At 30.0% G+C, this 25091-nt stretch overlaps 2 protein-coding genes and 1 pseudogene across 7 annotated transcripts; 1 reads left to right on the top strand and 2 right to left on the bottom strand.

The window, feature by feature from the left end:
- The first annotated feature begins 4796 nt into the window (after positions 1-4796).
- LOC100306694 (haloacid dehalogenase-like hydrolase domain-containing protein) lies at positions 4797-8248 on the top strand. Of its 4 annotated transcripts, none has more exons than NM_001352626.1 (9): positions 4823-4980; positions 5103-5210; positions 5605-5687; positions 6147-6230; positions 6573-6648; positions 6759-6831; positions 7010-7083; positions 7762-7855; positions 7995-8248. In NM_001352626.1, exons 1-9 carry the CDS (start codon positions 4872-4874, stop codon positions 8059-8061), a joined length of 768 nt encoding a protein of 255 aa, NP_001339555.1. In that variant the 5' UTR covers positions 4823-4871; the 3' UTR covers positions 8062-8248. The 4 variants fall into 4 exon arrangements, with proteins under 4 accessions (XP_025982915.1, XP_040868645.1, NP_001339555.1 ...); NM_001248116.2 differs by having other exon boundaries at positions 7992-8248; XM_026127130.2 differs by lacking the exon at positions 5103-5210 and having other exon boundaries at positions 4797-4980; positions 7995-8227.
- Positions 8249-8748: 500 nt separating this feature from the next.
- LOC100811034 (cullin-3A-like) lies at positions 8749-12314 on the bottom strand (annotated as a pseudogene).
- Positions 12315-14971: 2657 nt separating this feature from the next.
- SLD1.1 (delta8-sphingolipid desaturase 1) lies at positions 14972-18284 on the bottom strand. Of its 3 annotated transcripts, none has more exons than XM_041016356.1 (2): positions 18031-18284; positions 14972-16683 (listed from the first exon to the last, which is right to left on the bottom strand). In XM_041016356.1, exon 2 carries the CDS (start codon positions 16650-16652, stop codon positions 15300-15302), a length of 1353 nt encoding a protein of 450 aa, XP_040872290.1. In that variant the 5' UTR covers positions 16653-16683; positions 18031-18284; the 3' UTR covers positions 14972-15299. The 3 variants fall into 3 exon arrangements, with proteins under 3 accessions (XP_040872290.1, XP_040872301.1, NP_001350835.1); XM_041016367.1 differs by having other exon boundaries at positions 14972-16654; NM_001363906.1 differs by lacking the exon at positions 18031-18284 and having other exon boundaries at positions 14972-17150.
- Between the last annotated feature and the right edge of the window lie 6807 nt (positions 18285-25091).

Here is a 25091-nt window from a genome sequence, read left to right as displayed (position 1 = left end):
GGAGAGAGATAAGCTTTGAGTTTAATACCCATAATGTAAAATATTTTATATCATTATAAGATAATAAATCACTTGATATATAAGACTTTTAAATAATTATTATAAAAGTAAATAAACTTATCAAATATAATTACTTGTGATGGGATAAAGCTACAAAATTATTTTATACTGAAAATACATATCTATTTTCTCATAAGTTTTTATATAAAAAGGCAAGTTCTCACAAGATATTGATTTAGAAATCATCCCAAACAAGATTTTACATGCTCACTCGAACAAAATTTTAAATAAAAAATAAATCTCATCAATCATGTATGTATTTAAGAATTGATTTTTTAATATTTAATTTAGGTTCAATTACTATTTTCATCTCTATAATTGCAATAACTTTTTCTTTTAGAAAGATTTTATTTCAGTTTTTATAGTTGCAACATTTTTTTAGTTCTTTTGGTCTTGCGTCTAAACTTGTCTAATGTTATTACAAGTAGATGCTTTAAAATCACTACAAAACTAGATCTATCTAATTTTTTTTTAGTAGTTTTTCACATCAATTTCAATTTTGTAGCAATTTTAAATGATCTGAAAGTAATGATGTTAGGCGCTTTTAGACCGCAAGGACTAAAAGGTTAAGAAATTGCAGAAATGAGATATTTTAAATTATAAGGAATAAAAGAGAAAATTGTTGCAACTATAAGGATAAAAAGATAATTAAATCTTTAATTAATTATGCACTTTGTATAAAATAATTTTTCCAAATATACATTTTTGGGTAAATACCCACTCTGGTTCTTGAATTTGTTAAATATTCACATTTAGGTTCCTGAAAGGTAAAAAATATAAAATTTGTCTCAAATCTACCAAAAGTATGATAAATTCGTTCTATTATCAAGTTTTATTTATGAACTCAAATGATCATGCCTACATATCACAACCTCTGGTGATGACATGACAATTGACAGTTTCCACGTCTCTACTACATGATTGACAAATATTAAAAAGTTGATTTTTTAATTTGGTCTATGAATTTAATAATTTACTGTCATCTTAGCCATTAAATTTAATCACTTACTAACATTTTGATCCTTGAACTTAACATATATTATCATTTTGGTCACTAAAAACACTTTCAATTTTTTAATTAAGTCTCATGCTACATGAAATTATTTGCTCATACATTACCATATTTTCTCGCTCCTATTCTCTATCCAATCTTGTCATTCAAATTATACTATAAATATGAAATTAATTTATGAGTGACTTTATCCTAGTAGTAAGCACTAAATCCATGTCATTACTAACAATATTATATAATGTTCCAAACCATATCTTCTATCCAAATCAAGTTATTATCTTAATTATATGCTATTAATATGTGTAGAATGTTGGATTAATTAATTAATTCATCAATTTTATGGAATAATGTTAATGGCAAAAAGACACTTAAATTAAAAAAAAAAAAAGCTTGACGATCACTAAATGAGGAAAAATAAAAGTATTAGAATTATTTTCTTACACACCCATGGGACAAGTGTAACACATCTTGCTCCTATTTTGCTTTCCAATCTTTACCGTTTTTGCATCGTTGTTCAACCATTGAGTATTAGAGGATATGACTGATTATAAATTGAAAATATAGTTCACACATTACATTTTCAATAGAAAAGATAATTATCGTTTGTCATCAGGGACACATCTAGAACTCAATTAAAGAGGGGGCCAAATTTATTTTTTTTTCTATTTTTTCTTTGTGTGATCTAGAGCACATAATAATTACAAAGATAACTATGTCACCATGCCATAAAACAATCACTTAATAAAAAAAAATCTGAAGTATTAACATAGTATGCACAAAAATATTAGCAGAAACTAAGCACAATGATTGAAGTAAAAGGTGTATTGTTTGCTAATTTGCATAATGATGCAATTCTATGTATGTATACATGTAAGACATATCTTATGAGAGAAAACATGTTATATGAGAGTAAGAAACTTAAATTTGGATCATACAATCATACAAGGAGAGTCAAGATTTATGGTGATTACTTAAAAAGTCATATATGACTTTTTAAAACTCACATGAATTTTTAAGATTAAATCTTGATTATTCATATTTAATTATACAACTCAAATTTAACTTTTTCATTCTCATACAACATATTTTACTCTCATATAATATATTATTTCTCTCTCTATATATGTATATATACTGAGAGAGAGAACACTGGTTAATAAAGGAAAATATATCATATCAATTTAATTGATATGATTGTCAAAAAATAAAAGAACATAATCTTATTTACCCATCCTTATTATGCTATAAAATCAAAATTTCTTATATGTAAGTAATCACGTTAACATGAATATATATGTTAAGAAAAACTGTGGAATATCATCCAGAGTTTTCATGAAAATAGAAAATAGTACATAAAAGAGAAGAGAGAAAATAACTCAGAAAAATATGTGTTATATCTTATTATTTTTTAAGAATAAGGGAAAAAACAGTTTATATTAGAGTGAGAAGGTAAGTCAAGTATGGCTATCAGCCTATCAGAATTAAAAGTAAGGGAAAACAATGTAACTAACTAATTAACAAAACCAAAAATTCTGTACAACAAACTAAGCTACATATAGTTACCATAAAAAAAAAAATCTAAGCTACAAGCTATGTTGGACAAAACTAACTAAAAAGATAGTTAGTAGATGGTAACTGAAAGTTAAAAAACTAATTTATTAAATAGTAAATGTTTGATAAAACTAATTGAAAAAAATATAAAATGATAGTAAAATAGTAAAATCATGATTGATTTTTTTATTATTATTTTTTTACCAGGGAACCATGATTGATTTAAAAAGAGTAATAAGAAAAATAAATAAATATATTAGGATAAAAATAAAAAAAAAATATGAAAAACTAGAAGTTAGCCTTTTAAAAAATGCTACTTCAAGTAGCGTTTCAAAAAACGCTAGAACTATTAAGAAATTATTAGAAAAACTTATTTACTCAACAATCAAATAAGTTTTTTCAGGTGGTACAAAAATTAAAAATTGACTAAAATATCTTATCGAACATGACTATAATTATTTTGACATAAAAAGGTCTCGAGGGAGAGGGGGGAGGCCAAGACCCCTAGTGCCCCTTTCTGTCGGTCCTGCATGTTATATATGCAACCTATAAATTTGAGTATAAAATATAGTTTATCTATTATATTAGTTATGTCGAAGTATATAAAATAAAATAAAATACAATGAAAAATCAAAAATATTTAATTTCATCTTAAATTTTAATTCAATGAAATAATTCATTTTGTATCTCTTTAGTTTTAATTTTATCTGTAATTAAATAAATATATTGACTTGAAAAACTAAGTTCATTTTCATATATCTACTCAAGTTTAAAAATAATACTCATAATCAATTCCATACCCCCGTGCAGCTAATCATTTTAATCACCATCCCATACCTCTAAAACCTATATATTATATTCGTACCCGCACCTTACTTATTATAAGGTTAATAATAATAAATCAATAAAAAAATTAATTAAAAATTATTATAATTATATTAAAAATTCATTCTTAAATAATCTAAACATAACATTAAAAGCATACACACAAAATATTAAAACCAAGCAAATATGACATTGGTTTGTCCAAACTCAAGTGATAAATAAAAAAATTTACAAAGATAATCATCTAATATAGCGATTGTTAAAGTTAACATTCTAATGGCTTAACAAAAACTCAAATTAAAAGTTTAGGATTTTTCACTCTCTAATAGTGATATTGTTAGAGATTAGAGACTTAAAATATTAGTCATAAAAAATACAATTATTTTTCATATAAAATTATATATATATATATATATTATATATATGTATGTCTATTACTATTTTTTTAACATTTTAGAGTTGAAAGAGATAACTCTTTTAGTGTTGCTCTTAGAGTAAGTCGATTCCTATATATGATATTTGTGGGGTGGGTTGGTACTATAACATCCGAATTTTTGCAGGCAATCGTAGGATTCAGGTATTCGTACATATTATTGTTTATCATTGTTATAATATTATTTATAAGAACTTTAACTTAATAAAATATAAGATAAATTAATAGTAATTTCAAATATAAAATATATTTTTTATTTTTATACTTGATAATTATTTTTAATTTAATTTTCATCATCATGAATAATATTTATTAGGATAAAAATATCATTTATTATCACTATGCTAATAATCTATATGTATTGTAAAACTTAATTAAAAATTCAAAAGTCCTTTAAGGGACCAAAATAACAGTATTAGTTAAGTCCATGGACCAAAATATTAGTAAATGATTAAGTTTAAGGATTAAAATGACTAAATTTTTAAGTTTAAAGATCAAATTAAAAAAATCATCTTTTTGACACATGACAATTATAAATATCATGTGATAATCTTAAGTATCACACCATCATGACCAAAAATATCATGTAAGTACAATCGTTTAAGTTAATGAAAAAAACTAACTATAACATTAATTTATTAAATCTTTTGTATATTTGGAGACAAAAAGGGACCTAATTATTAGCACCTAACAAATTCAATGACTAAGTTAATATTTATCTATACATTTTTACTAAAAAAATCACTTATCACTATTCATTTAATGAATATTTTTTTTGGTGGCTTAATGAATATTATTTTATGTGTTTTTTTTTCATTTTCTATAAGAGAAAAGAATTTTTTGTTTTGCTTTTCTCATTCTCCTGCCAAACTAAATAACCTAAAAAATCATCTCATTTTAAAAAAATTCTATTATTTTCTTTATTTTTACTTTCTTTGTCAAATCAAACACATAGCTTAGTTCTTAACGACGGGGAAGAGAAATGAGAAGATGGGCACCACCTTGATGAGATGCTCCCACGCAAACGCTCTCTTCAGAGCTCTCAAACCCAAACCCCGCAATTCTTCACTGCCACTTTCTTCAATGGCCATCAACAAAGGTTTGTAAAGCAACATCCTCCTTTCACCAATTCCCAAAAATTATGTAACATGTAGTTGCTGATGTTATTGTTATTTACTTAGTGATGTTGAATTGAATTGTGTGTGGCTGACAACACCACAGGTAATAGTAATAAGGCATATGATGCATTGCTGTTGGATGCTGGGGGCACCCTATTGCAATTGGCAAAGCCAGTTGAGGAGATTTATGCCACTATTGGATCCAAATATGGTACTGTAATAATCTCTATTGAAATGAAATCACACTAGTGTTTTTTGGAGGACCCAAATAGATGTTTTCTCTTAAGAGGAGTGTTAGCGACACACTTTCTGACACGCCCCTTTTAAACTTACTCTCAGTTACTCTCTAACTGTTGTTCAAAATTTATTGGAAACTACAAAATCAATAGTAGAATTCATTAAAATGAGAAGTGAGATAGTGATTTTCTGCAATTTTTCAGCCAATAACAAAGAACGTGTTCAAAAAGATGTAGTATTAGAGAGGGTATTGGTAGCATTTCTCTTTCTCCTAATATATGTTACTCTTATTACAAGGTTCTCCATTAATATTAATAACATTTTCCTTCTGTTTTTAAGATATACGTGTTTGCAATGTCTGTCTTCAGGTGTGACTGTGGATCCAGCTATGATAAAGCAGGGATTTAAGAGAGCATTTGCTGCTCCGTGGCCTGAAAAGCTGCGCTACCAGGTTTATGCCCTACCTTTGATCATTCTTCTTGTAATGTTTTGTGTGATTGCCCAGTAAGTTTGGATGTCTTTCTGTTTCATGTACCATTGTTTCCAATCACTTATTGTCATTGAGCTTTTGCATCGTAACTCTGGAAAGATGGTGTATGATGGTATGTAGAAAATGTTGTTCATAGTATAAACTGTACCCCAAGCTTGCTGTTGTCTATGAGGGAAAGAAAGAGCAGAATGTTGTATGAATGAAGTTTACAGGGCTGGTGCGTTTGCTCAATTACTGTGCCATTTTTGGAGCCAACTTTGTGTTATAGCCGTTACGGGATATTAATGTCGCTGTGGTTTTCCATTTATTCATGAAACCTAACCACATTTAATTTCCTTCAAAATGTCATGCAAACAGAAAGCCATCTAATGGGAAAATGTAATGGCATAATATGCATTCTTTAATTTTTATTCACCACAGGGAGATGGGAGGCCATTTTGGAAACTTGTAGTTTCTGAAGCCACTGGTTGTGGAGATGAAGATTATTTTGAGGAAGTTTATGAGGTAGTCTTTCTTCTCAGCAGACTGTCCTATTTGTTATTTCCTCTTTCCTAATTTATGACTATTCTATCAACCAAAGCTAATTTATCTGTAGAATGATTTAATCTTTTTGAAAAAAATCATTTTATATATATTACAAGGATTTAAAGAAAATGCAATCCCTTTGCTTTTCACCAGATCCTTTGAAATATGAGTGACCATATTATGATCTATAGGTTTTGACATTTTTAGTTTATGGTCTTTGTTTTGTTGGTTCTAGAACTATTTCTATTCTAGATATTGTTGTGTTCAAAGTAATAATACGAGGCACACTTATGTCTGAACTTCAAATGTTATTCATGTCAGTACTATGCAAAAGGTGATGCGTGGCATCTTCCAGATGGAGCTTTTGAAACAATTACTTTTCTCAAGGATGCTGGAGGTAACATAAACATTTCTTATTTTTATCTTGGATAACTAACATCGTTAACCCCATTAGTTAGCTACATTCTTTGAAGTTTGTCTTTACTAACATGACAAGCTGTGACACAGTTAAGATGGCTGTTGTATCTAATTTTGACAACCGCTTAAGGAAGCTATTGAAAGATCTTAATGTTTTAAATCTGTGAGTATTAGTTATTTCTTCAACGTTCTGATACTTAACTGTAGCAATTTTGAACATTTTATTGGCATCTTTGGGGAGATGCTCAGTTAAAATTGCTTGTTGAACCTTAATTTGAAGAAAATTCGCAAAGTCTAATGTATACATAACTTTTAATGTATTGTTCTGGTTTTCACCTTAGGTTTGATGCTGTCATTATATCATCAGAGGTTGGATATGAAAAACCAGATCCAAGAATATTCCAAGCTGCTCTTGGTATATATGATTGTTAAATAGTATATTTTTCACTTAAATAAGTTTGATTCTTACTTTACATATTTACACCCTCTTATTCATTGGAATTCCTCATTATCCTCAACATAAATAAAAGAACAATTACTTGTTTACTTTACAATGCTTAGTATCTTTCATCTTAGTAATCTGCTCTTGGCTTTCTTCTGTCATATGGTAGATATTTTCCTTGAGGTTTTAATTAAAATACCTCTTTTTCAGGCTTTTGTTTTGCTTCTTTTTGCATCCTTTAATATCTAACGCTTCCCCTGTGTTTGATAGTTAGAGATATTATATGAAAAGAGTACAGTCAAAACCAAACAGCATTTTTTATTCTTTTCTAAAGAGATATCTGCAGTATACAATGCTGGAGTATGGAAGAAACTACAAGTAAACAACAACCACTAGTCTTAAGTATGCCTTGTAAAAAACAGTAGTACAATAAATGGATCGCACATAAATTAACTGCTTGCAGATATGACTTTAATATCTTTTCATTTCATTTAGTTGTAAATAAAATAGAAAATATCATTGCTATAAGAATGCAGCAAACTATGTTTTTCTAATGGAGTTACAGGGGAGAATATGGCACTTTTCATGCTACCCTTTGTTGTGGCAATAATGAAGTTGATTTACTCTCATTGCGAATGTTTTCCATCGTAGATGAAGTAAATGTAGAGGCTTGCAAAGCCTTACACATTGGAGATGATCAGAAGGCAGATAAACTGGGGGCCAATGCTGTGGGGATTGATTGTTGGTAAGAGCTTTTTGCCTTAAGTGAACATCGCTTGTTTATATAAACAAAAATGTCTGTCTGATCATTCCATGATATTCTTTTTTTCCTGGATTGTGAATTGATTAATATCTTAATGTTTTAAATTGATCTGTCAAAGCAGGTTATGGGGTATAGATGTGAAGACATTCTCTGATATACAAATTCGAATTCTTAATTCAGAGGCATAACACTTGATGTGGTTTGTAGCTCTGATTTGATCATGCTGATAACTAGCTAGCATTTTAATTAGGTGGATGACTAACACTGCCCTTCTTAATTTTCTATGCATGATGTAAAAACATATGTGACCACCTTGTTTGCCAAGTTTGGTAAATAATATGTTGCAACCAAAAATGATGATATCCGTTACAAAGGAGACAGGATTTTATCCTCCAGATGTACCATATATCTATCATCCATGACCCTAACATACCGTCCATTGTGAAAGGTCAGGTGTAATGAGAAGAGGATACAAGTTTCTGATTTTCACCTAAATACCTCGGACCTACAAATTACAAAGTGAAGCAACTCCTATGTAATTGCTTTCAATATGACTAGAAACCGTGTTCTCAAGGGTCTGAATCTGATTAATTTGAAAAATAATCTGTTTATATTAATAATTATTAAGTCTCACTTTGTTTTTATTTTGTTCTATATTTTCAAAAAGTATCTATATAGAAAATGATAAAGACAATTTTTTATTTTATTTTCATCATTGTTTATACTAATTTTAAAACTTTTTAAAATCAAATAGATCTTAAGAAGCATTAGTTTAAGAAATATTTGTTTTAATTTTTATTTCCTTATTAATTTAAAATTTTCATCTTATTTTTATTTTGTTTTTCATTTCATCATTTTTAATAATTATTTAAGTAAACATAAAATAAAAATAAAGGTACATTTTATAATTATTTATCATTGGTTACTAGTTAAGCTAAAGTGCCCCTTTATGCTCTCAGTACACGTTGTGAATTGAACAGTGATCACAACAATGAAGATGATAGGAGCAAACCTTTCCATTCATGCATCAATTGACTTTCATTCAACTTTTATGTTTTCATAAATCACGAGAAATTTCACACAGAAGGGGGTCAACGTAAAATCAGAAAGGATTTAGATTTAATAAGATGACAATATTAATGTTATGAGCGGAAAAATATAAAAGTATAATTAGTAAAACTTATATAAATGTTTATATTATTATTTTTGAATTTTTTTTATGTATAAGTGCTACACATAGACAGCACAACCATACAAGCCACTCTATTAAATTTTAAGTGACTGTTTAATAAACTTCTAATCAATCTCAGCCTTTAAGGGGGACATTCTCTTACAAATTTTCCTTGACAAATTATTCTGAAATTGTTACCAGACCCTGTAATTTCACAAGAGATTCATTTAGCCGATGGTTCAATCATGACATTCAATTAACTAATTCTATCCATCACATATAACAGGATTATAGAACTTAGAAGTATGACACACTTTATTTGAATACAATGAGGTTTTAGACTTTTAATTGAAACCTTCCAGCTGTAAACAAAAATTTCAGCCTGTCAGGAAATAGGAATGTATAACCAATTTTAGAACTTCCACTGATTAAACTCCTACAATTAGCGGAAAGGAGTGTGGTTGAGGCAAAAACATTAATGTTATGTGATGCAGATAATAAGATAAAACAGCAAAACTGGAAGAACAAATTTATATGCATTAAGAATCAATGGATCTGTAAAAGGTCATTTTCCACCTAGTTCACAAGACACATTATTTGTATCATTCTAATTTCACTGAAATAAACAACCTTAACAATACTAGGTAAAATATCAATATAATTTTCTGTCATTATCATCTATTTCCAAAAAATCCCGGTCAATGAGAGACTCAATCTGTTTCTTTACCTATGTTGGATTTGCAAGGAACCGCAACTGCAGCTGGCTTTGTAACCTGTCATGAGATTGTTATGATCAAGTTGCTTCCTTGATTCCATTATCCTCACTATGGCAGCCTCAATCTGTGACTTCCGGTCCTGCTCCACTCGTTGGCGAGTTTCCAGTATCTCAGGTTCTGATTCCTTTTGTGCAGTTATAGTTCCTATTTTTATCCTGTATAACTCATCATTCACAAAGAAAGCATCATTCTCACCTACATCTTTACTCTTAGGCTCCTTCCTAAGCACATTTCTTCCCTTAACCAAATCCAATGATTGCAGGCACCTCTTCAGATATGAAGCCAGAATCTCAGTTGCTAGCTCAATTTCCTTGTAGCTTAGTCTATCAGCTTTGTTAAACAGCATGAGGACACACATTTGGTAAGTGGAGACATTTAACTCATGTTTCTGACCTTTACCAAAGGTAGCTTTTAAGTCTGCTGTACCCATATTAGTTTGCCAGGACAATCTCCTGCCAGTATGTGTGCCAAGGTAATATATGACTGAAACTTCTCACAAAGTGAAGAGATTTCTTCTGGCAGGTTACATGTAACAGTAGATTGAGTAGGCCAAAACCCTGTTGTCAAAACCTGCACGGCAAGCGTAGGACCGTTGCTTAACTCGGGGTGGTTGGCATATAAAAGTTCAGCAATGTTTCTAGAGAGGTTTTCATGTCTGTAAACATGCCCTCTAATTTAGAGGTGAATTGATAACTGCATTGGGTCTTGAGCTTAACTATGAGACTTCTTTCTGCATTATCAGAGACTGTTTTTCGGGACAAAAGTTGCTTTGCCAGAAGCCGTTTGAAATACTTCTCAAACAGGTCCTTTTCATGCAAGTACCAGAATAGCATCATCACCTTGCCAAGAGTAATCTCCACACTAACTCCCTTGAGTCCTTTCCAAAGCTTATTATCTACAAAGAGTGAAATGAACTCTGGAGAACGAGGATTCAAGTTAATGAAGTATTCAAATGAGGAATTCAAGGATTTCTGAAACAATTTGTCGTTGTTAAATGCCAAATTTATAATCTTGTCATACTTATATTTCTCATCTAAGAGCCTCTGCACAAAATTCAACAGGATCCTTCAACCTTTCAGGATATGTGTCAAGCTGTTTACCAGATTCTCTAATGTGTGAAGTCATCACTTCACGTATTTTTGCACGACCATCAGTAACACGACAGAACAAGTTATACATTCGACCCAAATCTTCATATTTATCATCACAAAGCATGCTTACTAACACTGTTGATGACCAGCTAGACAATGTTGTCAAAAGCACATTGTTCCATTCATAAAAATTCACAGCGACAACATTCGTAGTTGAATGCATGAAAATATCAAGACATATGCATAAACACATTTAGAGACTGATTCTCTAAGATCTATATCACACACATCTTCATATCCTAATAAGAAATCACTTATCCAACAAGAATTCCAGCTAATCATCGTGTGATATTGTTCAGTATAATGGCTAATTTTCACAAAGCATATGAATATTAACAAAAAAGAAAAAGAAAAAAGAGAGAAAAGGAGATAAATATAATTACAAGGACAACAAAGAATAGCACATAAGTTCAAAAGGGTGAAGAATACGAAATAAGTGTAGACACTCGAGCTATATGAGTTACAAAACAATCAAGAAATGCAACATTATAGTAGCTGATCCCCAAAACCATAGCACCATCACAGACTCAATGAATAAGCCACATGTGCTTTTTAGGCACCAACTTGAACATTCCAAAGACCCCATGTCCTATGACGGTATGACCAATACATCTATACTTTTTTGGAACCTATATATGAGTAAAATTAATCAATTTTTGTATTAATTAAGAAAGTTAATTATTCTAATTTAATTATATCAATCACCTTTAAGAATTTTTTTTCCTAATATCATTCATTTAGAATTTAATATCAAGAATAAACAAGAATCATTAGAAATAGAATATCAATTAATTGAATGATATTTTTGATATAGTATTGTTATCATTGTTCTAAATTGCGATTGTAGCCGCAGCTGTGAACATTGTTGCTGATGTTGCGGCGTAAAATTGTTATATATTTGCACTAAACATAAAAAGAATTTTATAATTATTCTAATTATTGATATAACTTTTATTTATAACATAATATAACTTTTGATTCATTTTAAAATTTGACATCCTCCAACATCCCATATGACCACACCCATTCCACTATAACACCTAGAACTCAGAGATTGAAATATGCATTTTTGTATTCTTTAGACAAAAAAAGGGTAATAAAACGGTGTTGAGGTTCTGCTATTGCTCCATTGTGATTTGGTTAAATGTCGCTTTTCATCTCATGTTATAATATTTTTTATTTTAATATATTAAGTTTTAAATGTTTTGTTTTGGTTGTTTATATTTTTAAGTAAGACCCAAAATCACCATCGCAATGTCAAATATGACTATCTCATCACAGTTGGATCCAACTTTTTTTATCTAGGTTGGTAGTGGGTCATGATGTGACTATAGGATGGTGTGATGGTGTAATTGGTGTTGTTTGTTGATGATAGTTGTAGTGTGAAAGAGGTTCTAAATGAAATTTGGGGAGAAGATGATAGAGATTAGAGAATTAGGTGGTTGAATGCATATTCAAAAGATAACATGATTTTAGCCGTTATTATTTTAAATTAATTATTTTAAAATTTAAAGTTAACTTGCACACTAAGTTTGCTAACATAAACTAAAAATCATCAAAATGAATCTTTAAAAAACATAAATGACTAAAATGAAATTTTTAAAAGATAAATGATCAAAATAAAACTTTTAAAACTTAATGCATCAAAATGAAACTTTTAAAAACATAAAGAATCAAAATAAAACTTAAAAAAATATAAATGACCAAAATAAAATTTTTAAATTTAATATACCAAAATAAAATAATACTAAAACATAATGGATAAAATAAAACATTTAGCCTTATAATTTTATTGCGTTGTGTTTGGTATGCATTGCGGCATTTTATGTGATTGAAATTCAAACTCCAAATTGCAGATTCTTGCGTTTACAAGCAACTCCGCGACAACATTCTGAGTGCAATTGTGGTTGTAAAGTATAATTTAGAACCATGATCGTTACTTAGCTGAAGAAAGTTAAAATTTACTTATATTTTTTCATAAAAATTATTTATATTTAAGTTCATTGTTTGATATCCACCATTTTTTCTTCTTATAATTAAGTCAGGAGGAAATACAGTTTAAAAAACATGACAAATATTTGCAGTGGTATCAAAATCAAACAAAATTATATGACGTGAAGACAAACAAAAGTTTTTCAACAAGCAACACCACATAGTAAGAATAATGAGAAAGAATGAAGGAGAACCTGTAAAGCTCTTGGTAGCTGATACAACTATCATTGTGGTTAAATATTTCATGAATTCCATGTTCCAGAAAGCTCCATTTCTTATCGGCATATTTCGGATGATTATAGGGTGCTTGAACGGTTCTATCCGAAAATTCTTCCTCATCTTATTCTAACAAAAAAACTCAAATACCCGCAACTCAAAAACATAACTTTCTTCCAACCCAAAAGCATAAAAGTTAAAACTATAAATTTAAGTAAAAATATAATTTAACTCTTAATTTTTTAATTTTGAATATTTTTATTTATTAATTTTTATATATTATTTGAATCAAAATATAGCTAACAACTTAATATATAATTTATTTAAAATTCTATAAGTAAATTATTTTTTTAAAAAAATAATCATTTTAAAAAAAAAACTGTAGCACGTCGATGATACTTCGGCTGTTTCCGGATTCAAACCCATGACCAACAGATCATCAAGGCACAACTTTACCGCTCCACCAGGGCTCGCCCTCTGATGATCCTCCAATCAAATCCAACAAAAATGGGATGAATTTTAAAATTTTAAACTCGAACTCACCTCACCTTTTATGAAGATGAGTATAGGAAGAATCAAACTCATTCCGACTCTTTGTTGTCACCTCAATATTTCCCTTTATTTTTAATTTTTTTTTACCAAATTAATTAACGTGTGTCAGTTATCTGCAATCCTCACAAGCAAGAAAATGAATTTATTGTATTCATTTATAGTATTTATTACCTAAAAAATGTAAAAGAATTGAGGACATTTTAGAAAATGATAATAAATGCAAGTGACAATTTAAAAGAAGTCTTATAAAAAGAAAAAAAAATAATTAAAAAGAAACAAAATGCATTTTTTAATAGTCAGGAAAAATGGAATGGAATACATCAACCATTAAAAGAATGCATCAATTATTTATTTCTAGCTTGCTGTGAATCGTCACTATTTTCTCTTGCTGACACCCACAAGATTAATTTCCTATCATTCTAGCTTGCTGTGAATCACCACTATTTTCAAGATTAATTTCCAATCACGATGCTCTAGAGTAGCTTTTCAACTGTTGAGATATCAACCTTTGAATTAATTTTTTAATGATAAAATAGTTTAAAACAAAAGTTAGAAGCTTAAGAATTTCCAACTATTGGATTAGGACTTAAATTCTAAACTGCAGAGGATCTGTTTCCATTCCCAATTACTACTTGCAACATGAAGCTATTCTACTTGCAGAAGCCAGATTCAAATTCAATCTGATGGTCTCATATACATTAATTAATCCATTCTAGCCAGGTGAGAACCACCATTACTATTGCTGGTGCCACCTTAAGCAAATTCAAATTCAAATTCACTCTGATGGCCTCAAATACATAAATTGATCCACTCTAGCTTTGCTTACTCACCAATACTTTCCCTTATAAAAATTGCTTTACTGTGGAATTTATCTTGCTGTTGCTGAGAATCAACATTTCTTTAACTTTGTTAATGCCATGCCAGTTGCCACAAGATTAATCTCTTCCAGCATGAATCATTCTTCTAGCAAAAGCAAAATTCATTCTGATGGCGCCTCACTGCCAGCAAATTGCTGACTCACAAGATGCCTTCACTTGGAATACAAGGGTTGAGCCATAACAATGACATATTATAACAGAGCTCCTTGATTTTCTTTTTGTTTTTTCAGGAACAAACTATAAGGCTTGAAAATCAATGACATATTGCTATAATTCCATCCTCTCTCTCCAACAAACCAGAATAAAAGAAGAAATATTCTACTCAACAACTGGTGAATAAAAAAGTGCATAAATACACAATCTGATGAAATCTTTCTATCTTTATTAAGATCAACCATGGTATAATATCTTTCAGACATTAAGAAACCTATTCCAAGATAAGGAAAAAGAAGTGAAAAGGCAAAAAGGCATACATGATATGAATTTGTATTGATGCAAAGCACATGAACTGCAGTAACATCTGGATCACCATCCATTTGTACACCACACCTAACAAAAAGTTAAATTCAAAGCCCAATCTGGAAAAGTGGGGGCTAGCAAAATCACAATGAGAATTTTTTTTCTTTTTAAAGAGAAAACAAAAAAAAAAAGACCTTGACAAAATCCTAAACTCTAAAAACTCCAAATGCCTCAGCCATGGGTATTAACAGCTTCCCACAACAAATTCTTAGGGGCAGGGTTTGTTAAGTCCCTAGCTTGTAGGGCAGCAGTCCTGAGGGTCCTAATTGTCCACTGATTGGCCTCCCAAAATGACAAGCTCCTATAAGGCAAATTATGCTTCTTGCAAAGGTCACTAACCAAAGGCGAAATCTTCCTCAATTGGCACCGAGGTAGCCTTGGAAACAAATGATGCTCAAGCTGAAACTGCAAGCCACCGAAAAACCAATCCATCGAAGAGGCACAAGAGATATCCAATGTACCACTTGTCTGCTTCTCAAACCAGTCATTCCCACTCGGTGGCCCGACATATACATTTGCAGCAAAGTGATTCAAACAGAACTGAATGTGCTGGATGGAACAAACAGCAAAGCTAGCAAGCACAAACATAACCCTCTCAGGCCAATTTGGCAGGCAAGACACTAAAAGAGGGAACCAAGTCCAAAACACAAGGATCCCCATTATGTTCAAGGCTCTATCCTGCACTTTTCGCCTCGAAAACAATAGCAGAATTGTCTGCAGATACAAGTTGACCCTGGCAACACACATTACCGGGTAAAAAGTAAAGTGCTGGTAGCAGATCAAGAACCTAGCAATGAAATCAAACTCCAACTTCCTCCCATAGAAATGAGAGGTTATGGAATTGAAGAACCGCGACGAAACTGCAAAGACCGGCATGTGCTGCAGATCAGGGTCATGGTCAAGGCTGTTGCACGCAATGTGGTGAGCATTGTGAGTCCACTTCCACCAAGCAATGCTTATCCCGGTCAAGCAGTTCCCAGAGAGGATCTGTGCAACCTTGTTGAAACCATTGGTTGTCATAACCACATAGTGGCCAGAATCATGGCCCACATAAGCACTTTGCATCCAAAGCAACCCTAAGAGCATGCCTGAACCCAAATGAGCCCACACACTAGTGCACCTCAGAACACCATAGAGTACAATGAGGAACATAACAGCAACAGATGCAAGGGTGCATGAAGTGACATGCCCTTTGGTGTCAAAAAGACCCAATTTTGAGAACTCAGATGCAAGCTTTCTGTAGTCTTTGGACACCTCAGAGACCTTGAAGTCACTGAGGTGGTAGCCAGTGAAGAATTTTTCAAGGTGTGACCATGCTGTGCCAGGATGGTATGCTATGAATGCATCAGTGACATCCTGGCCAGCAAGGTTTGAGATTGGAACATCACCACCAGGGTGCTCCTTGACCCAATCTGAGACATTGTACACCTTACCTTGAATTGAGATCCATAAATCTCCCTCCTTGTTGTGACCCTTCAGCTCCTCTGAGGTTATGTACTTCTTCTCCTTCTCAACAACCTCCATTGCTTGTGTTAACCAAAAACAACACAAATCACTGAAATCAGACACAATGAGAACTACAATAAGAAGATAAATAGAATATAGACAGATAGATAGATAAGAACAATAATGGGGTATCTGGTTCTTCTGCAATGCAAACAAATCTAGACTAAGGAATCCCCTTTTACAGCAACAACAATGTGATTGTTGTTTTCACAACCCCATAGACAGAGATTTTGATGATTTGATCTGGTTCAAGGATCTAATACCCTTTTACCCTCTCTCTCTCTCTCTCTCTCTCTCTAAGGTTTTACTTGTGTGTCGTTGTTTTATTGTGCCAGCTAGAGGGTTTTAATGTTTGAATGTGCCTCAAGGTTCAAGCGCTACAGCGCACAAAAGGAAGGGTTTTTTAGAACCTCTTTTGTTTTTTAATGATAAGTTTTATATGGCAGCTAAGAAAATAGAGAAGAATATATAAAGAAAGAGATTGCTTAGCTATGTACCCTGACGTTTGAAAAGTAATACTACACGTTAGAAAATTATAGTTATTATTTAAGATGTAGTAACTTGTTAACCCATTAAAAAAACGCATTTTCGAAAAAATAAATAGTATTCAATTAGAACTTAAAGGGTTTTCTTGTGCTTTTATTTTTAGTATTTAATTATAAAATTGTCACATTAGTTTAAATATGTTTTTTTTAATTTTACACGGGAAATATTAAACATAATAAATGAAGACATAAAATGAAAGCACAAATAAAGGAGCTTTAAACAACTTTTCTCTATACTTTGATGGGGGGTTTAAGTGTATGAAGCTAAAGAAATGAAGCTAAAGAAAAGAGAGAAAATAATAATGTAAAATTAAGATAAACAAGTATAACTATTATTGAGAAAAAGGATATGCATTAATATTTAATAGTGTAAATAATTTTATATTATTCTCTAATTATAAATTGTGATAATATAAATATTAAATTTACAATAATTATCTTAAAAAATCATAATAATGATAATTTTTAATTGATTGATACTTAAAATTATTTTACTTTGTATGTATGATAATTAAATTTATTATAATTTATTTAGATAAATAAAAATAGGCGAAAATATCAAAGAAGAGGAATTGTGTGGAAAGAAAGAGAAATACTTGAGTGATAACAGATTTTATATATATATGATTCAAGATTTGAATCTTAACTGAGCTTTATTGAAAAAAATATTTATTTTGTGTGTTTAAAATTTCTTACGAAAATTAATTATATAAAACTATTTCGTATTAATATTATGATTAATAAATAAAAGAGCTAAAAATACTTCAATACCATAGTTACTAAAAAAAAAAGAGAGAAAGAGGAAAACCATCTCGTTAAGCACTCCAAAAGGTGTGGCTGTAACGTGTTACCTGGGACAGCAGAAACGCAAGTGGGGTGGTTATGACCTGTGTGGTGTGGCCCAACGTTATTACTTGGCTGGATTCTATGGTCCCTCTTCTTTCAACGGCTCTCTCTTATATGGAGGACTGGGTGTTACAACTTATAGAATAGAGAGAGTGGGTTTCGACTTTCGTTGCAGTTTACTGAATTGGTGTGGGACAGTTCAAAAGATATTTTTTGGGAAAACCACGAATGCGAGCGATTTGGGTTCACATTTGATTTTAGGGCTGTGGATAGTCACTACCGTGTCAGCAAAATGACATACCAATTTGTTAATTCATGGTTTTGATTCCTTATAGAGTAAGTCACGATTGAGAAATGTATTTTTAAAATAATTATTTTAAAGTAATTTAAATTATGATATGTGATTCAAAAAGTTTTATAATGATAGAATAAAGTCATCCAAGTCTTTCTTCTTAACGAATGAATGTATAGGATAAATCGTCATTTTTGTCCCTACATATGTAATTTGTTAGTGTTCATAAAAGATGAAATACAAAATTTAGTTCCTGAAACTGTAACTAATGCGACAAATATATTCGACGGTTAATGTCTGTCTGTCCCCGTTAATAAAATAGTTTACATGACAGAGATGGATAAATTTGTTACCGAAATAATTGTTAATGTGACCATCTTTAATTGCCTCATTCCCTGAGACTAGAAATAGGATAAACAATCATTTTTGTCCTTAAATGTGTAATTCGTTAACAAATGTGTCCCTAAAAGATGAAAATATAAAATTTTATCCTCGAAAGTGTAAAAAGTGCGACAAATATATCTGACAGTTAATTTTCGTTCGTCACCGTTAATAAAATATTTGAGATTCGAAGAAGTGAAATATGAGATATATTTATCTTTTGTTTATAATAAATTGTGACTAATTATTATAATTTGAAAATTTTTGTAATAATTGGTATATTGTTACAATGTTTATTTTGGTAAACTGGTACAATGTTTATTTTGGATAATTTCTATTGTAACAGACAACTTATGATTGATAACCAATATTATCGTTATTATTATGTTTGTTTTAAATGATCTTTGCCAATAAATTTTTTAAGTGATTATTGTAATGTTATGTTTATAGCGATAAATAATGGCGAAAATTTACACTAAAATTATATTTTATCCTTAAATGAAACAAAACTTCGGGTCTAACAAATTAGTTTAATAGAAACATACTGATATTTAGATCCAATACAAAGTTATTGACATTTTTGTCCAATAATAGTAACTTATTGATATTTTGGTCCAATGGAACGTACTAACATTTAGGTCCAAAGAAAATTAATGATATTTTTCTCCAATTAAAAATATTGACATTTTCATCCAACAAAAAATTAATGACATTTATGTCCAAAAATGATATCTTAACATTTTTGGCCAATCTAGTCAACATCGCCACATTAACAATCATTTCAGTGACAAATTCGTCTCTCTGTGTCACGTGGGTTATTTTAGTATGACTGACGAGAGTTAACGGTCAAATATATTTGTCGCATTTTTTACACTTTCGGTGACTAAATTTTCTATTTTCATCTTCTAGAGATGCATTTGTCACCAAATTACACATCCAACAACAAAAATAACTATTTATCCGCATATATATAACTATATTTTTATTCCTTTGGAATAAGCACTTTAATGAGCCAAACCTTTACTTAATAATAAAGAAATCTGGTGGTGGTAGTATTGCCACATGAAAAATATATATCTGTTAATTAATAAATTTTGTTTCATTTTAAAGAAAGTGAGGGTTGGGAAGTGTATTGTTAATGGGAAATTAGAAAAATTTACCAAAAAAAGGACTTTACCCAAAACATGGGAAATTAGAAAATTATATCCATTGATTGAAATTAACAATTTAAAAGGTTGCGATAATATATGCATGTTGTAAATTATAATATTACTGTTACTGAAACATTTGAATATATTTTTAATTTGTAATGAATGGTTATAATTGTATCTAACTATGTTTAATATTTGGAGAGAAAATTTTGTTACCATAATAATTTTGTTAGTCAATTTGAACAGAAATACTTATAAAAAGCACCTAAGTTTTCTAGAAAAATGAATGATTAAAGCTCTTAGATGCACTCTCTAATGATCCAAATCTTTGATCTAATGGTTAAGAAATATACTACTATTTAATGTAAAAATAAATTAATTAATTAATGAATTTGGCTCCTTTGAAAGAAAGTGGGGAATGTTTTTTTCCAATGTCACTTTTATGAGAAATAATTTTGTTTGAATCAAAATAAAGTTATTCTTTCAAATATTTAATGCATTTGTATATTTAGAATTCAAATTCGACACTGTTAATTAAGTTGAAACAACATTGTGGTAGTTGATCCATATGTTAAGTAACATTGACACACGATTTTAATATAAAAATATGAAATTATAATTATTTATTAGAATTAATAATCAATAAATTGAGATTATATATTATAAAAATTGAAAATAAAAATATTTTTTTCATTTTTAATGGATGATTGATTATACGTCAAGGGACATCACAAGATAATAAAGAAGAATAAAACAAGAGAATTGTATAAGAATAAAATATGATGTGAAGTCGTGAACCTAATAAACTCTTAACCTATCCTATATTAATCTCAGCCCTTTGGCCCTTTGGAGTATATGGACCAAGCGTAACAAAAAAATATGGGACAATGTCAAGAGACTTTAAAGGAGTTCCTATGTATTTTAACTATTTGACATTTAATGATTAAGATTATTTAGTTATTATAATCATCAGATTTAAAGAAAATGAACAATAAAATTACCTTTAAAAAATTACTCTTAGAGCTAAGTTCATCCCTACTCATAATATAATATATATATATATATATATATATATATATATTACACTTATTTATTATTTATTTAGAAAGAGCATTTTAGTAAATGATAACTTTCATTTTCTTAAAATACATTTAAGATGTATCTTGCTAAATATTTTTCTTTTAGGTATAAAAAGTAAATAGAAATGCGAAATAAAATAGGAGCTTTGTTTATTGTTATTATTTTTTATCGATCATCAAGTAGAATTTAACTACTAATATAATACATTATATAATATTACAAACTGATTTCCTTGCATGCAATGCGCTGATCGTCCATTTATGTGTTTTCGTTGATGATCATTTTCAAACTGTGGAATATACCCATCAAATTCCAAATTCACAAAGTGTCATTCTGATGTGGTTTCTTGGTACGTACGTAAGTATATTAGATCATGACAGGCAACACACACGCGCAAACACGTAGTTTTGTTTTCTCGGATAAAAGTAAAAGACACATATGGGTTTTGACTTAAAAAAATACTAGTCATTTCATTATGTTCGTGTTTTATTTACTGTCATCAAAAGATCCTCCCTATTAGAGATTATATGAGATATGTGATGTGATGAGGAAAACGAAGTTATGATACCGACTAACGAGGCAAGCGAAAAAAAGAAGAACAACAAAAAATAAAGGCAAATTGATTGGCGTGGATGAGTGATGCCCTAGACTTTTGGATCTTGCTTAACGGGGTCCATTCATGCTAATATATGACTTTTAGGATCAACCACAACTTGAAGGTTTAGTTAGTTTATTAAGTACTAATAAATAATAACTATCTCTCAAACAAATAGTTAAGAATTTGATTTTTATATATAAACAATACTTAATTGATGGAAGATTGAGAAGTGCCTTCATATTTTTTTAAAAGAAATAAGTCCGAAGACACTGTTTACAAAGTTGAAAATGGACCCAAGAAAATAATAGCCGGTGAGATTGAAATTTCTTAGAGGGGAATATATTCGCGAGCACACATGCGTAATAATAATAATAATAATAATAATAATAATAATAATAATAATAATAATAATAATAATAATAATATTGTAAAAAGAAAAAGGAGACAACAACACACTTGAAAGATGATTGAGTTTTTAAGTATAATATTAGGAGTTTGATTAAATGTCGTGCATATATCGGAAAATGACTTTAAAGTGGGGAGAGAATATATTGCTTTCAAAAAGAAAAAAAATAGAATTATCAAACAATGTGTGGTAATAAAATCTATCAAATTGAAAGAAAAAAAAATGTGGTGTGCTGTACTTGGTATGGGACAGCCTGAACCTCATGTATGAAAAAGTGTCTCTATTGCATAATAAGTGCTGGCCGATTAATGTTGAACTTCAACATGAATAAATGATTTCTGTTTACACTCGCCCCACCTCACATGGCGCTTGAGTCTCCCATCGTCGTTGGTGGAACATGCTACTAAATTCCGAATTTATCTCCCCTCTATCTAAATTCAATTCAGCAATGCAACTGTGCACTTGATAACATTTAAGTCAGTTCAAAAAATTAGTCAGCAATTAACTCAAGAAGTTGAAAGTTAATTGAATAGAAGTATTTGAAAAAAAAAAAGATGATTGTTGAACTAACTCTTTTTCGTGTAACATAACAAAACAAGATTTGAACTTAGACTTTCAGGTAAACTATCTCAACCCTTTATTATTAGGCTAACTTTTGTGAGCTAATTATTGTTTGAGTTAAATATATTTTTAATTCATTAAATTTAGAATTTATCCTTTTCAATTTCCTTATTTTATTTATTTTTTAGTCCATCAAATCGAAAAATACTTTTTAGTTTCCCTATTAACTAAACGTGTGACATGACATACTGTTTTGTAATTTGTAACAGTTTTTTAGCCCCTAAAAATTTGATTTTGAAATTTTTAAATAATTTATGATGATTTTAAACCATCACAATCAATTAAAAATAAAAACATGAACCACATCAAATTCAAGAAAAATGGGTTTGGGTTTGTTGGACCTAACAAGTTCAAATTAAGGGTAGTTTGGTCTTTGGGAAACACATGACACAAAAACAAGAACCATTTCACTATGTAATTACACTTGTAGAAAATAAGAAATCACAAGAAGTGGGTTGAATTATGTTTCTTTAAACTTTTTTTGAAAAACTTTACAAAAACAAAAATATCATCTTATGAAAAATACGTTCTTAAGAGTAGTGAAAAATAGTTTTATCGAAATCTTTTTATAAACAAAGTTTAACAGAGAAACATAATTCAAGGTTAAATAAAATAGATAAAGTAGAGATAAAGATACATGTTTTTATATTGGTTTATTTCAACCATTGAGATTACGTTCAATTCTTGGTTAATCCACCAATTTCACTAATCGAAAATGCAAGTCTTCTTTCTTAAGCCACTTCTAGCTCAACCACAAGTAGTTTTACACAATCCTTTTTCAAGTTAAACACCTAAGTATTCTTTGATTCGAAGTCTATTCAAACTTCTACAAAACTCGCTGATTTTTCTTAGGTTAACGGCACACAAACTTTACCATAATTTTATAAACGAATATAAGGTTTAAGCATAAAGTTTATCACTCTTTTATAAAAAGGTTTTGAGAGCAAGGTTCTAACTTAGAGAAATTACAAAGTATTTGAAAATGTTTAGAATACTCATTCGTGCACCCCACTTTCTCTAACACGTGGATTTCAAATCTTAAACTTTTAATAGGCTTCTTAAGAAAATAATCATTATGACGGGAAAGACCTTCGTCTTCATCTATTGGTGAAGATGTCCATTGGAACATCTAATGAAACATTTGATGCATGTAAATAACTTGTTACATTGATATGATAAATCAATTTGCTTATCTTGCCATTTTTGCACTCTATATCTTGGAACAATAATAAAATATTCTTTTGTGCACTCAAGTACATTGTAACTTGCTATGATGCACCTTTTCATAAAGTAGATAGCTTTTTGAGTTGACTTTTTTCTCTTTCATCCTCATCAGAGAGATAATGGGGAGTATAGACATATGTTCTTTACAAACAAGATCAAAACATCACACCATTTAAGTGATCATAGATACACACTTAATATCCATGAGCTAGCTATCATTTGTTAAGACCAAAGTAGACACCACAAGACTTTTCATCTTATATATTCGTGTTAAGACACAAATTTCATAACTTAACATTCATTACAAGAAAAATCATTATTTTCGATAGATTATTTTCCATGGAAAATATTCCATCAGAAATATTTAAATCATCATCATAATTTACCAAAAAATTAAATTCCATCAAAAAAATTTGAATTACTGACGAATTTTTATCCACGGATTTATTTCTGTTAGAAATTTAAATATTTCCGACGGATTTTATCAATGGAATATACATCCGTCGGAAATTTAAATTTTCCCAAAAACAAAAAAGATCCCAACCCTAGTTAGACTCTCACTCACTCACTCACTCACGCTCGCAGCCATGCCTCTCTCGCACTCAGTCTTTTATGGCATCGTCGTGCCACCGTTGTTGAGCCCTGACTGTTGTGCCCGCGCCAGCTGGTTTGCACTCCAATTCGCCACAACTGTTTCCTCTTCCACTAACCTTCGCACTAACCTTCACTAGAGAAGATATCAGGGAGCTTCTCAACTCCAAGTTCTGCCATCCTATTCTCATAATGTTTGCTTCTTTTTTGTTTATTTATTGTTTTTCATTTTAAAGATCACTATGCTGCTATGTTGCACTTGATTTTAATGTAAACAAAATTAAATTAAAATAAAACAAGCGAACTTTCATTTGTCTGCTTGTTTATGGAATTGAAGCGTCACAGGATTTCGCGGTACTTTCGAATATTTTAGTCTTTTGGTGAAGAACGCTATTATTAGATAATCATCCTCAGCACATGCAAGCAAAAAATACATTAAATAATCAAATTCGGTGACCGCTGGTTTTCTTTCTTTTTTTGTTGTTTTCAAGTTTACTTCTGCTCATGCTCATGGACTTGCATACTTCCTTAATAGTGAACTTAAGTCAATTGTATTTTTTAATTTCACTTTGTTTAATTTATTGCAATTGATATTAAAATTCTTATATTTTTTCCTTAAAAATAGATCCTGCAGTTGCAATTGAGCTTCAATTACAACCTATAAGTTTATTTTTTTTAAAAAAAGAATAAATATTTACATTAGTGATCTTCCTTGGAATATG

The sequence above is a fragment of the Glycine max genome, chromosome 1 (genome assembly GCF_000004515.6).
Source record: "Glycine max cultivar Williams 82 chromosome 1, Glycine_max_v4.0, whole genome shotgun sequence".
Taxonomy (NCBI): Eukaryota; Viridiplantae; Streptophyta; class Magnoliopsida; order Fabales; family Fabaceae; genus Glycine; species Glycine max.
The sequence above is the reverse complement of the archived record's forward strand: the minus strand, read 5'-3'. Positions and strand labels throughout refer to the sequence as shown.